The sequence below is a fragment of the Zingiber officinale genome, chromosome 9B (assembly GCF_018446385.1).
Source record: "Zingiber officinale cultivar Zhangliang chromosome 9B, Zo_v1.1, whole genome shotgun sequence".
Classification (NCBI taxonomy): Eukaryota; Viridiplantae; Streptophyta; class Magnoliopsida; order Zingiberales; family Zingiberaceae; genus Zingiber; species Zingiber officinale.
In genome coordinates this window covers 27,528,458-27,542,447 of record NC_056003.1, presented here as the reverse complement: position 1 = coordinate 27,542,447, position 13,990 = coordinate 27,528,458, and the positions used below count along the sequence as shown (strand labels likewise).

Sequence of the window (13,990 nt, the reverse complement as noted above, 5' to 3'; positions counted from 1 at the left end):
ATTTCAAAAGCTTGGTTCATTTTAAGCTCCGCTCGGCTCGGCTCGGCTCGACTTGTTTACAACCCTATTGACAATAATTACTTGCAATCCTATATGCCATGAACCACCAACACAAGTTTCTAGTCTTTTGACTATTGTTCATTAGTTGTAAATGGAGTTTATTTGTTTATTTGTATTGGGATAAATTTTATTTGAATATTAGACATGTTTCTTCTTTTGTGATTGTAATTCTTGTATAAGTAACATTTTGAATGACATTGATGTGAAGAATATTCTTTCTTTTGTGATTATGATTTTTATTATATATTTATATTGAAATATGATATATTGGTATTAAAAGATAATAATTTAAAAGATAACGGTTTAAAACCGTTGTTGTTGTCTATTACCCTCAAAGACAACGGTTAAAAACTGTTATCGTAGTCCCAAAAACGGTTGTAACTGACAGTGTTATTAAAAATGCTCTAAACAACAACGGTTTTAAACCGTTGTCTTTTCGTTCAAAGATAACGGTTTAAAATCGTTATAAAATTGTTGTCTTTTCATTCAAAGACAATGGTTTAAAATCATTGTCGTAACCTCCACTTTTAACAACACTGCCAATTACAACGGTTTTAAAGGGCCTATGACAACAGTTTTTTACCGTTGTCTTTTAATGTTTTTATTGTAGTGATGCTCGCCCCCAGTGCCCCCACCAACTTGTCCTAGGGCTAACACGGAGGAGGTAAATCACGGGCGACTACTAGCCTTTAGAATAGTGACTAGCATATAAGGGAAGAAGATGAAGGAATTTTAAACATTAATAAATGTCTAAGCCAAGGTTCGAACTCGGAACCCTTAGTGTGTGAGATGTTACCAACTACACCACCCAGACTTAGCCAATGCAATTAATATCTATATGGATGGTTGCTCTAATAGATCTTTAGTAAATTTTCAACGGATATAAAATATTTCGTTAGATGTCTGACCTCTTCCATACAAAGGTGCTGCTGCACTAGGATAAATACCCCCATGATTTATCGAATTTTAAAAAATGTAGAGCCATCTTTAAAAGACCTCTAACATGACGACTTTACTTTCTGCTTCCACAGTTAGATCAGTTTTACAAAAGGTGAATCCATCACCTTTGCGCCCCCCACAACTGTCTCACACCATTAGAAGAAAGTAAATTAGGAAACCAAAGTTAGCCATCATATGGAAGGATAATTTATCTAACTTTACCGAGATTCGACTCTGGTTCAATTTTATAAATCTGTCATATAATAACCAACTCGATTATACACTGAACCTTCCAACAGTTTGATCAGCCTCTAACTAGGGGTGGTTAATGGGCTCGTAATTTTTGGTGAGCTTGTGGGTATAGGCTACAGCTGCATTTATTCAAGTTTAATCTTAGCCATTGAATCATGTGATATTTGAAAGGGATATTTCTCCAAATATCCCCCAATCTTAAATATTCCTCATTGGAAGGAGATATTGGGGAGGAGATTTGAAATCAGTCAAGCATATATCTCTCTTTGTTTTTTTAACCAAAATAAAAATAAAAATATATTTAATAGTAGAGTTCGGAATATTTGAAAGTGAGATATTTAATAGGTGAATCTTATGAATATTTAGTTGGTAGGATATTTGATTATAAAATTTAAGATATTTTAAAAATAAGATATTTAATTTAAGGTATGAATATAGAATCTATAAATATTAAAAAAATATATATTTAATTGTATTACAGAGGCTATTAAGGATCTAAATCACTCGTCATACGAGTCTAGCCCTATCCCACTCGTAGATACTGTCCATTATGGCTGGCCGAGCCTATGCGACTTATGGCGCACCAATAAAATGACGTATTAGATCTCACATGTATATAATCACAAATGCACTTTTGTAGCACATAATTACAGATCTAACCAACTTGGCATAGCCATCTTATTCTCCTCGATATCATCATTAATTCTACGGAGAATTATTATATATGCGATTTGATTGATAAAGAAAGAAGCCAACTTAGTCGAAGCTACCTACCTAACCCTTGACGACCTTTCTACTCGTGTTTTTTTTTTTTTCTGACATTAACTATTCGCCGATTAATCTAAAAATAACTGATTTAATTTTATAATTTTTTTACTAATTATTAGAGCAAATTTAAAAATATTAATAATGGATGACTATTAATTATATATTTTTAATCAATCATCTATTTAAAAAAATATTAATTAAGTTAAAATTTAATTCTTAAATATCAAAGTGAGAAGATGCCCGACGCAGTACTATTGCCCTGGGTGACTTTTCTACCTTCCATCATTGATTAGTTAGCCATCCACCAAAAACGATTAATTTAATTGAAAATGTAAATTCAATGAATAACACAATTAATAATTTTTTTATTCATCAACAATAGGCGAATAAATTATTAAAAACAGGGGTAGAGTTAGGTCGAAATCCTTGACTAAAGCCAAAAATAATTAAAAATAATATTAAAATTTAATTAGAATAATAATAACTATTATTCCATCGTGTGTATCTCCCTTACCACATGGCTCCACTTGACTGGCCTAAAAATGTGGGGGTATTTATGTTTCGTGCACAAAACCAGAGGAGAAGGGTTTGGGTGGACGGACGACGCCGCGTCGAACGGGTAAAAAGTAATTACCTAGTGGAATGAGGCCACGTGTCCGCGTGCGAGTCACACCGAGTCAAAACTCGCGGGGGTCTGCTCCTCGCTCTTTATCAAGTCAAGACGACGACGCCTTCGCGTTCTTGCTGTGGTCTCTCCTCCTCCTCCTCCCCCATTTCCGCTGGTTTACCGCTTCTTGCCTTCGTTTCGTCCGCTCCGGCTTCATCTCTCGCTGGATTCATCGCAAAAATCCAGTTCTTCTGCGTCGGATTGACTTGGATTACCGGTTGCTGCTCTTTGTCCGCTGAATTTTGGTCAGCATTTGGTGGAGATTGGCTTGTCGGCGGGAGATCTGGCGGGCAGATCTTAGGGGTCGTGCGTCGTTGATTGGTACGGGGAAAATAGGGCGAAAAGCCTCCCGTTTGGAGCATTAGCAACGTTCTTCCATTGTTCTTGGTCGTCTGAAGCGTCATTGGAGTTGTTGGGGATGGGAGCAAGGGGGATCCGAAGGAGCTCTCGCGTCCTGTCCGATAGTTTCGTTGATGGATCAGACTACCCTTCGTGGGAGAGCAATATGATCCAGACGGGCACCTCGTCCTCTTCTGAGACATCTTTTTCATCGGATTCCCCTCCCAAGGCGAATTACATAGAGCATCGAGTGTCCAAGATGGATACGCTTCCTGGCGTCGCCATAAAGTACGGGGTTGAGGTACTTGATTTCAGTTTGCTTTCTTGCTCATCTTTGCCGCTCTCAGTTTAGTTCTTTACTCCATGTTTGAGCATAACAAATTACTTTTGGCTCGAAGTAAAAAAAAAAAAAAAACAACAACAATTATTCGGATCAAAGTTGTACTTTCTATTCAATTTGGCATCGATTCCATGTGTTTTTGTCTTATTTGTCTATGGTAAATATAAATCCGTAAGTTTTTTTTTTATCATAGAAGTATGGATTAGAGTAGTTGGATGAAAAAAAAATGGAAGGATGGATTGACATGTTTGAATGTATAAATAGGTGAATGAATATTCTTTAATTTATCTCTCGGCCTGATTAGCACGATCGGTTTGCTTGAACTAATTGGACTGTTAAATCCTCTTGACCCGACTGGCCTATCAAGTTTGCTTGACTGTGTGGTTCCTAATTGACCCATTGGCCCTGCCAAGTTGTTTGGTCCAATTAGCCCTACCTACTAGTTCAATTTGATCACCCATGCTGATTGCCCGATCTGATTCCCCATCAAGCTTTCTCAGTCCAATTGGCTCATCCAACTCACTTGATCCGTACAAACTGATCAAGCCAACTAGCTAGCTCAGCCTGACCAACTAAGGTCGGTAGTTGCAAGTTCATTGTTGGGGCTTGATGATGAGGATTAGTGCCGATAAACTTTTTAGGATCGAGTGAGCATTATTTTATAACAAGCCATGAATGGGTATTATTTTGTAAGAAGTTATGAGTGTACATATTTTGGTGTGGTCGAAGAGTTTTTAGTTTTATCTGATTTTGGTGGAACTAAAATGATGAAGGTTTTTCATTGTCTCTATAATCCTCTCTGTAAGTCATCCTTGAGTTAAGTATGCCTTAAATATGCTAATTCAATTTGTATCATGAAATAAACATTCAGAAAGTAGGTGTTATTTACTTGCATATTATCAATACACTTTCTTGTCATTTTGGAACTCATTATGTGATTTGTAGAAAGTGAAATAATGTCTGTTTTTCCAACTTAGAAGGATCTACTTACTTACCAGTTATATTTATTGGTTTAACGTGGTTGATTTTTTAATTTCTTTATGTTTTAGTTTATCCTATCCTATATTCCAATTGATGGTTGTAAGAAAATTTTTCTTTGATGTTTTAGGTAGAAGACATCAAACGCTTGAATGGCTTAATGACTGATATTCAAATGTTTGCACATAAAACTTTGTTGATTCCATTGCCAGGAAAGCATCCTCCATCAAATTGTCTGTCTGACAATTCAGTTGCTGATAGGTACTTCCCTTTTTTATTACTAAGTTTTACATGTTATCACACTCTACGATAGGGTAAAGTTGTTGCAGTTTAAAGTCAACGTTACCATGGTTTAAGTTATGCACTTGTTATGAACTTTTTCCTTTCTCACCTTTCAAAAACTCTTTGAATTGGTGTATTTTCTTCTGCTTCTGCAATATTTTGCATTGTATTTTGGGCATGCTGTAATAGCATCCTGAACTTAATGATTCATTAAAGAACCTTCTGTGGTCCAGTGCCTCTGCTGAATAATATCTAATGACAGAATGCACACCAAAATTTAGCAACACAATTTGTATTTTTGAATAACTTATCTTGCACTTTTGTAGCTTGGAAATGAGTCAACATCTCACCTTTTGTTCAATTGTAAACATACAAAGTGAACATACAAACTAAGAATCGCAACTCTACTACAAATATTTGCATTACCAAAAACTTGTGAAGATATTCTTCTAAACAATTTAGCTGTCAAATTAATGCGAACACTGGAATGTCCGTGCAGAAGAGCACACCTAACTTGGCTTTGACAAACATAAACAAGTATAATACTGTGTAATCACTCTCAGTTGCCCACTAGAACTCTTCTGTTTATTCATCCAGATTGCTGCAATGTGATATACCTAATACTTAACAAGTTTAACATTATGCTAACAAATATCATGAATCTCTTGTTTTCAACATAACCTTTTACATGTGGAATATCTTGTAAATAATCTTGTAGATTAATGGACTCTGGAGCTTTTGCCATTCCATTTTTCCTCAAAAAAAATAATAATAATAATAAATAAATAACAGAATTGTATCTGGCAGTACTGTGAGTTTTAGCCATACTGACTCGTTAAAAAATGGAGATCATTAGTTGCGAAGCTTCTATTTTTTTTTTTTAATTTGTTGGTCTAAAATTTTAATTAAAATAACTTGACACACTTTGAAGTGTGAAGGAGTGTGCTGAGTGTCAACATAACACAAAAATTATGATGTTTCAATTGAAGGCCAAATTTTTAGCATGAGGTGTACTTTAAACCTTTGGAGGATTCGTCATTAGCGATAAATGCACTGTCTAATCCGCTAGTAATTAGTATTTACTCTCTAGCTAATTCACCACCATATCTTCTTTTCAATGATTTTCTATATTCTGTTGAGGAGACTCAATGATATTAGGTACTATTTGAATAAGGTATCAGTTTGCTTTCAAATAAAAGTTTCTCAGATTTGTAAACAGTTACGAGCCTTTTTGAACCTTTTTCTACTTGAACATTATTCTTATCAATTTTGTTTGTCATATGACGCCAACAGTCCTTCGAGAGATCATACTCCTCCACCCTGTCGTTTTGGTGCTGATGTGCTGGATTTGTTGGACTCAATGAAGGCAAAAACCTACCCAAGACAGATGTCCTCAGCAATGAGCAGCCTGCAATCATATTATGGTTTCACAGAACTCAAAAAGGGCTCAGCTCTTGAAGGTTATGAGATGACTGTGTATCGAACAGGTGGTAGCTGCTCTGATGATGAAATTTGGTCCACGGACCCACCATTTTCTGATTCACACTCGCATCAGGATTGGAAAACTACAAGTTTGATCAATGGTTTCTTAGCACTAAACAGCAAGTCTAAAAAGAACCACACCATTTCAAATAATGCTGAGAGCATCGACATGGAGAATTCTATCAGGAGGCGGCAAAAAGGTGATGCAAATGAGTCTCTGTCCACCCCAGAATTGCAGTTCAAAGAGGAGAATGACAGTGAATTTTCAGGATGGAAAGGAAAAGGCTTGGCAGCAAGACCAAAACTGGCTAGCAAAACTGAAATAGACATGGCCGTATTAGATGTTACCTCAAATGGAGATTCTTTCATATATGCTGGGTCTTCTCCTGTTAGAAAATCATTCAGTACGCCAGCCTTGCAGGAAAACGAAAACAGTTCCTTCATTTGGCCAACAAGTACTTGGACCTTGAAGACCGAAGACCTCGTCAGGCCCTTGCTTGTTGGCTTGCCGATACCAAGAAGCATCTGGAAGAACAAAGCGGCTGTTGATTGATCATTAGCGTTAGAGCCTCTGGTACAGTGGATGAATCAGGCAGGTCGCAGGCCTTGAATTAAGGCATTGCAGTATTTATTGCCAAAAGACACAGAAGTGGATTATGAAATAAGGGTAAATGAAGCAAGAGCTGAACTGATTGAGAGTCTTTTTGATTTGCCATCATTTTCTAAATAAGTTCTTTGTTATACCAGTGCGAATACCTTTTTTTTTGTATATACCCATTTGTTCGAGTGGGGGAGAATACAACAGTCATTGAGTTCTTACTATTGCTACCATAAGAAATATATGCTATTTCATTACTTGCCCATATTAATTTGCTCGAGTTTACTGTTATCAGGTGGTACAGGTGAACAGCATTGTTAGTTTTGATCAACAATCATTTCTACATTTCATCATGCATGTTAATTTTTAATTTTCTACAGGTTGGTTTGACTAATGCACTTAATTGGAGCAATGTTTTGGTTATGATTTTTTTATATATATACATAATCTAGATGTTTGGATTTCACCTGACTAACCTTAGAAGTAGGTAGCTTTTATCTCCGGTTCACCTATTAGGTAGATCTGAAGTACAACTTATGAAGTCATCTCATTTGAGATTCAAACTTGATTCTCATATTATTCCTTTAAATACTTTATCATGCATCACACCCGTGGGGGCAAGTATATTAGATTGATTTGTTGATCCAACCACTAAATAAGTGATCCAAAATTTATTTAGTTTGATTACCAACTCCATGTTTAAAAATATGTCTATGTGCTATTCTGACATAGATGAGTGCCAAGATGCCAATTTATAAAACGAAAAGTGTCGAGTATAATTTGACAATACATATATCATACAAACTTGTTTCTTCAAAAGATAATAACAAATTGAATTCTGAAAAATAGTATACGATTAAGTTTACTCTTCAAATTATTCTTGAGTCTATATTTGATCCATGGTTTCTTGTGGCCTATGTACAAGAAATATATTTTTATCACACCATTAGCAAAATCTTTAAAAGGAAAAAAAGAGAGGAGATTTTTATCTCTAGCAACGAGCAATATTTGATGGTTTCGGACCATTTCTTTGAAGCAAACCTTTCGAAATCACTCTCTTCTTGTATTCAGCTGGATCCATATCGATATCGATTATTCCCTCTTTATCTTTCGACGATGATATTCTCACTAACCGAAATATGTAACACAAGCAAACTATAGCTGTGCTACGACCTACAAACATCATGACGGCGAAAGTGATTGCCATAATCCCGGTGCCAATAAGATGGATCCAACTCGCCAATTCGACTTGCAATGTTCCTAGGTTGCTTCGAATCATTTATCGAGCTCGATTAAAGTGATGATTCTGACTACTCTGAGTTTGGTCATTATTTGAGGCGCTCCTCTTATCGGCTAGTTGCTTGTTATCGCCAATGTCGCTGCCGTTATTGTTATCATCCTAACCGACACAAACTCGTACGTCAGTTTGTGAGAAAGAAATCTAAGTTAAACAGATCTTTTAATAGAGGTCAGATCCTATCCTCTGGTCCAAAATTATTTGGATTAGAAGAAGTTCTGTTTATTTATTAATTGGGTGGGTTAGACTTCACTTGTTAAATAGGTGAGATTCAACTCATCTAACCAATGAATAGATAGAGAATCATGACTGATTTAAGAATTCTGGACTAGAGGATTCCTATCTATTTTAACTATTCTCTCTTTAAGGAGGCAGAATCTTCTAGACCACTTTTTATGGTCCAGAGGATGTGTCACTCGTATTTACGGTCGGATCGTGGCCATGATCCGGCCGCAAATGGTTGCGATCCCTTCCTGGGTTCACCGTCCCCATCATATTATAGTTTTTATTCGGAGTGGACGGCCAGAGGCCGCCCGGAGGACACCCTCACTTGACGTCCAATAACCTGACCACTTATCCACTATCGGAGGTCTCCGGGCGACCTCCGGCCGCCCTCTCCGAATAAAAATTATAATCTGGTAGGGACGATGAACCCAAGAAGAGATCATAACCATTTACGATTAGATCGTGATCAAAATCTGATTATAAATACGAGTGACATATTTTTTGGACCATAAAAAAAATGACCTTTGAGATATGTGCTCCTTTTTTAAGGACGGGACGGATTGGGACGGATTGATGGAAATGTTGGACGAGCTAATGATCGTTTACCATATGTAAAAGAAAATATATAATTAATTCCACACAAGTTTTCTTCTAAGGTTAAGTCCAATAAAAACAAGATTTTTCCGATGGGCACCACGGAAGCTTGGTCCGACGTGGAATACTCCATCAGCCTAACGTGGAGAGCACGTGCATAAATGATCGCCGCCTCCGCGGTTCACTTCCGGCGACTGCAGAGATTTCCGTCCGACGTCGAGGAATAAATTAATTGAAGAGGAGGAAGGAAGGTTACCTTGCTCTCATCTCCGGACGGGAGTAGTTTGAACCTGGCTTTGGACGGAGAGTGGGCCTGGACGACCTTCTTCCTGCTCTTCTTCTTCCCGACAGCGATCCAGAACAAGCGCGGCGAGCGGTCGCGGGCCGTCGCGGGCGGCGGCGTGAGGCGACCCGTCGGAATTGTAGACCGGAGATGGGCGGAAGCAGATGAGGAAGTCAAAAAAGGAGGGTCACTTTCTGAGCTCCAGCTTGGCGAAGCAGGGAAAGGAAAGGAAAGGAAATCAGAGAAGAGCCTCTGTTTTAATTAACTCAAAGAGGGAAAGACAGATTGGTCTTTCGACAAGAAATATTCCGACGAAGCATGGTCGTTGAAGATTTGCCGAACTGAATCTAGAAAGGTTGAATAGCAACAAGAAAGATGAAAAATAAAAAAAGAAATGAAGATAATGAGAAATTGTAAAAAACATACAAAAGAACGATGAGCGATCAGATTGTAGCAAGGTGAGTATACATTAAATCTAATCAAATTAATTGAATCGGATTAAATATTTTAGATTTAAAATTAAAATTTTTAATTAAAATTAAACTAATAAAATATTATTAATGTAGTAAAAAATTAAATTAACTCAAAATTTTTAATTATAATCTAAAAAAAATTCGATTCAGTTTAATAACAATTTAATTTTGATCGGTCTAAAAATTTGATTTGATAAAAAAAAATTTAATTTATTACGTCTATCTAATTTAAACGAATAATAAATTTTAAAATTAAATTAAATTAACTGATATTTTCTAAAATTGAAATTCTAAAAAACAGAGACTTCTGATGGCAAGCAGGCTTCGGGGTGTTGAAGCGTAGTTTCTGTCTTTGAGCAAGAAAAGATCTCACGTCTCTTTCGATTCTACTTAAGACATTGTATTCAATCAAGAGAATCAAATCTCTTGATTGACTTTCATGTATTGACTTTTAATGATAAGTGAAGTTCATTGATTTTTATAAAATCTCATAAAATTATGAAAAGAATTTTATATAATATTTTTTTTACGAGAATTTTATAGATATTTATAAATTTTTTCATAGAAATTTATAGAAATCTAAGGTTCATTATTATTAATATGATGAATATCACTCCAAATTCAATTCACTATTATATCTTTTCATGCATTGACATTTGCTCATTGTTGTTTTTAAGTATCAAATAATTGATCAAATTAATCAACATCATAAACTTGTTCCAACAAGAATAATGAAACTTCATTATCTAGTTCAACTGGAAATTTATCAGAACAACATTCCTTGCGAAGAAAATTATACAATTCGGTAAGCTAAAACAAGCTCGACTTGTGTTATATATGAAAATGGAGGAGCTGTTTTGAATATTTCAAACCGTGATTTAAATATTCCAAATATCTTGTCAATGACGCTCTTGGGTGACGAAGATTTAACAACTCTTTTTCATTTTCTGGATTACGATCTTGGCTAATGAATTCCTGGAGATGATAATGTATACCTTGAAATGGAGCCAAAAATTGACCCCGATTCAGATCCATCGTCCACTAAAAAATATTTACCTATCAAACCATGTTGTGAAATCAAATGACCAAATATAAATAATATATGCAATTTTAAAAAATTATAATAAAATAACATAAATTAAACAAGTGGCATATAGAACAAAATATATACACCTTGTAGAACTTTAAGCCCGTTATTTCTTGATAAAATATCTGTCAAAACATTTGAATCATGGATAGATCCCTCCACCCCCCGAGCACATATATGAATTCTAAATCAAAGTTACATGTTGCCAAAATATTTTGAAAATCATTCCATGATGATTACGATAGCTATTAGTATCGTATCGCGGCACCATTGTTAAAAACTAATTACCATCAATAACTCCAATATAATCTTGTAACAATGACAAAATAATAATAATAATAATAATAATATAAGAATTTCTTTACTTATTTTAAAGTAAGGAAAATTTTTTTTACTCTCCCTTATTCTCTTGGTCACTACAAATTCAGATTTGACCATCATATCTACTGCAATATTATTTAATGCTTTCAATATCTTGTTGAAGTTTTGGCTAGTATTGTAGTATGATCGATCAAATGTTTTATGAATCAAAGAATATCGAATATTGTGACCAACAACGACTAAAAACATGATAACCATTTCTTCAATACAAATGTATCTTGTATCTTGCAATGGTATTTTTTTTCTCTAAGGATGTTGTACAATTTTAAAAATACACCAAGATGCATTCTATAAACTTCTCAAAAGTGTGCTGGATCCTCTTTTAATATTCTATTAATATAATCATATCCGTTAGAAGTTATTGGTCGTCTACTTAAGGGACGATGGATATGTTCACTATGCATATAAGCTATATGCTCAATCAACACATATAAGGATCCTATAAAATGTCACAAGCAAACACATAAGTGTTTCATTTAATTCTTCTTCCAATACCTCTTATTCCATTTATTCTTCTACTTCATGCATGTTGATGTTTGACATTTAAATGTATCCCCTGATATCAAACAAGAAATTAAAATTAAAAAAACTCTAATAATTTATGAAAATCATTCCACTTATAACCAAAACAAGATATAATTGATAATTAACTTGAAACTTATAAATTTATAAATAATCTGAACTAAGAAATTGTTGTTAGTTCAATCACCAAAAAATAATTTAAAATAATATGATAGAATTTTAACATAATAAAAATCATTACTAATCATGCTTTAAAAATTCACTCATTCATTCCTTTATAGTTTATCCATCCTAAACGCTCTTCCATGGTCATTTTTAAAAAATCGATCTCCTTTAATTGGGTAATAAGCAAAGCAAATACTTTGTATCGAGTATGATGATCCAAGTTTGGGACCTCTTTGATAGCATCCCAACAGTTTTCACTTGCATTCCCTATTGATTCTATTTTAGAAGTCACCTTCTCAAGAGTGTGAGAGAGTCTATACATAACATATGCATTAGTATTCTTGAATGCACTTGATTTTCCTTCAAGCTCGGTCCTATCTCGTTTTCTAATGGTTGGAAGAACTTTCAAACTTATGGGTTGAGATGGTAATGGTGGAGCAGACTCCTCGAAAAATGAAGGCTTGTATGAAGATTCTTGTCTATCACTTTACACGAATTCACTAGTATAGTGATCAAACACATAATCATCTAACAAATTAATACTTCGATTTCCTTCCACCTCTAATGTGTTAGAGCAATCTAGGTGTTCTAGGTTTTGATATTTGGACAAATATTTAAGTTAAGTTTATTGTTATATTTGATATGCATTGTGAGTGTGCAGGATATATGTACAACAAAGAAAGTCCAAATGTGATCTTGGTAAAAGAGAAAAGTCTAAGAGGAGTCTTGACGGTGTAAGTCCAAGTATGTAGTCTTGGCAATGTAAGTCCAAGTGTGACTTGGTAACGGTTGAAGTCTTGGAGATGAGGAGCCTCTTGGCAAAGGAAGACCCGACAACTAGGACAAGGCCAAAGGAAGCTCCAGAAGGTAAGACGTGAAGGATGGAGAGGCATCCGAGGGACAAGAGGCTGATGGAGGGGGCTAGAAGACTAGGTCTAGGTTGTGCAGGCAAGGACAAGTGTATGAAAGACTGTACCCAGGGTAATTTTTTTAGTTACTGTAGTAATTAATGTAGCATTACTGTAGCAGTCGACTGATGTTCTCATTAATCGACTGGTATCGAGCCGTTGGCCTATAACGATCGAAATCCACAAAGACCAGTTGACTGGTGGCGGGAAACATAGCTAGGTGTTTTCTCCTGAGCTCTATTTAAGAGAGCTCGGGGTGCTTGGGTAAAGTTGACGAAATTTGTGACGGTTAACCCTAATTAAAATCTCGAAATGCTCAAGTGATCTAGTGTGGTCTTGTACGAGTTGTGGTGAGGTTTGTCCACCCACAAGGAGCTACGCGAGTTAGCCGGAAGTTCTCTGAGGAATCATTCATCGATGGATTGAGATAATCCACCTTACGAACAGCCGTGAAGTAGGAGTAAGTGATCTCCGAACCATGTTACATAAACGTGTTAGAGGTTTGATTATTTTGGTTATTGCCTCTAGGTTTAGCTTTCTATTTGTTAGTTTTATTTTGTATTTCTGCTGTGCACTAACAAGCGTAGGAAGCGACGATTTATGTGAGACGCTATTCACCCCTCTCTAGCGGACGTCAATGTCCCAACATAAAGTTCTTGCATCAATGTCATCTCCTAGTTTTATCGAGTATTTTCCTATAACAATTCCATTTCCAACTGCAATTCTTAGATCTTCATAATCCTCAAAAGTATCTGTTCGATAATATTCATATTTCGGATGAGACTACAAAGAATGAAAAATAACATGTGCTAAAACTAGTTATAATTCTAATCATAAATGCAAAATTTATTATTTTAAATAGAAACTATGAATCTTAAAATAATCCTTCCATATTTCTTCAAGAGTCGTCTTAGGATCTCATCCAAAAACCAGAGTTATGACGCATAAGCTTACAATAGTTGATGTACCTCTGTTTGAACCACTTTAAACGACTTTGATATTGTGTGAAAGTTTATTAGATTGCAAGTTTTATGTTTAGAGCTAGTAGTATTTTTGTTTCTATGATTTTTTTTTTTTTGCTAAAGATTCCACTTCTATCACGTCATCTTTGCATGACAACCTCAACCATGAGTTTTAACAATTCGTTGTTCTATTCTATTGCCCATACATTATATCTAACTTGCAAATCTCCCATTGGTAATGTAACTTAAATCATAGGATAGAAAATAAATACATAAGCATGTCTAAGAATCTAAAAAAGCAGTAGACAACATACCTACAATCATGTACCATTCAAAATCACATGTCATTACACATATTTTGTCAAATATTTTATGTATAGAAAATGAT

At 35.2% G+C, this 13,990-nt stretch overlaps 1 protein-coding gene across 1 annotated transcript; it reads left to right on the top strand.

The window, feature by feature from the left end:
* Nucleotides 1-2,738: 2,738 nt before the first annotated feature.
* On the top strand, nucleotides 2,739-6,976 carry LOC122024213. The gene is made up of 3 exons (XM_042582776.1): nucleotides 2,739-3,326; nucleotides 4,474-4,604; nucleotides 5,919-6,976. The coding sequence occupies exons 1-3, from the start codon at nucleotides 3,105-3,107 to the stop codon at nucleotides 6,658-6,660; spliced, it is 1,095 nt and encodes a 364-aa protein (XP_042438710.1). The 5' UTR covers nucleotides 2,739-3,104; the 3' UTR covers nucleotides 6,661-6,976.
* The last annotated feature ends 7,014 nt before the right edge of the window (nucleotides 6,977-13,990 follow it).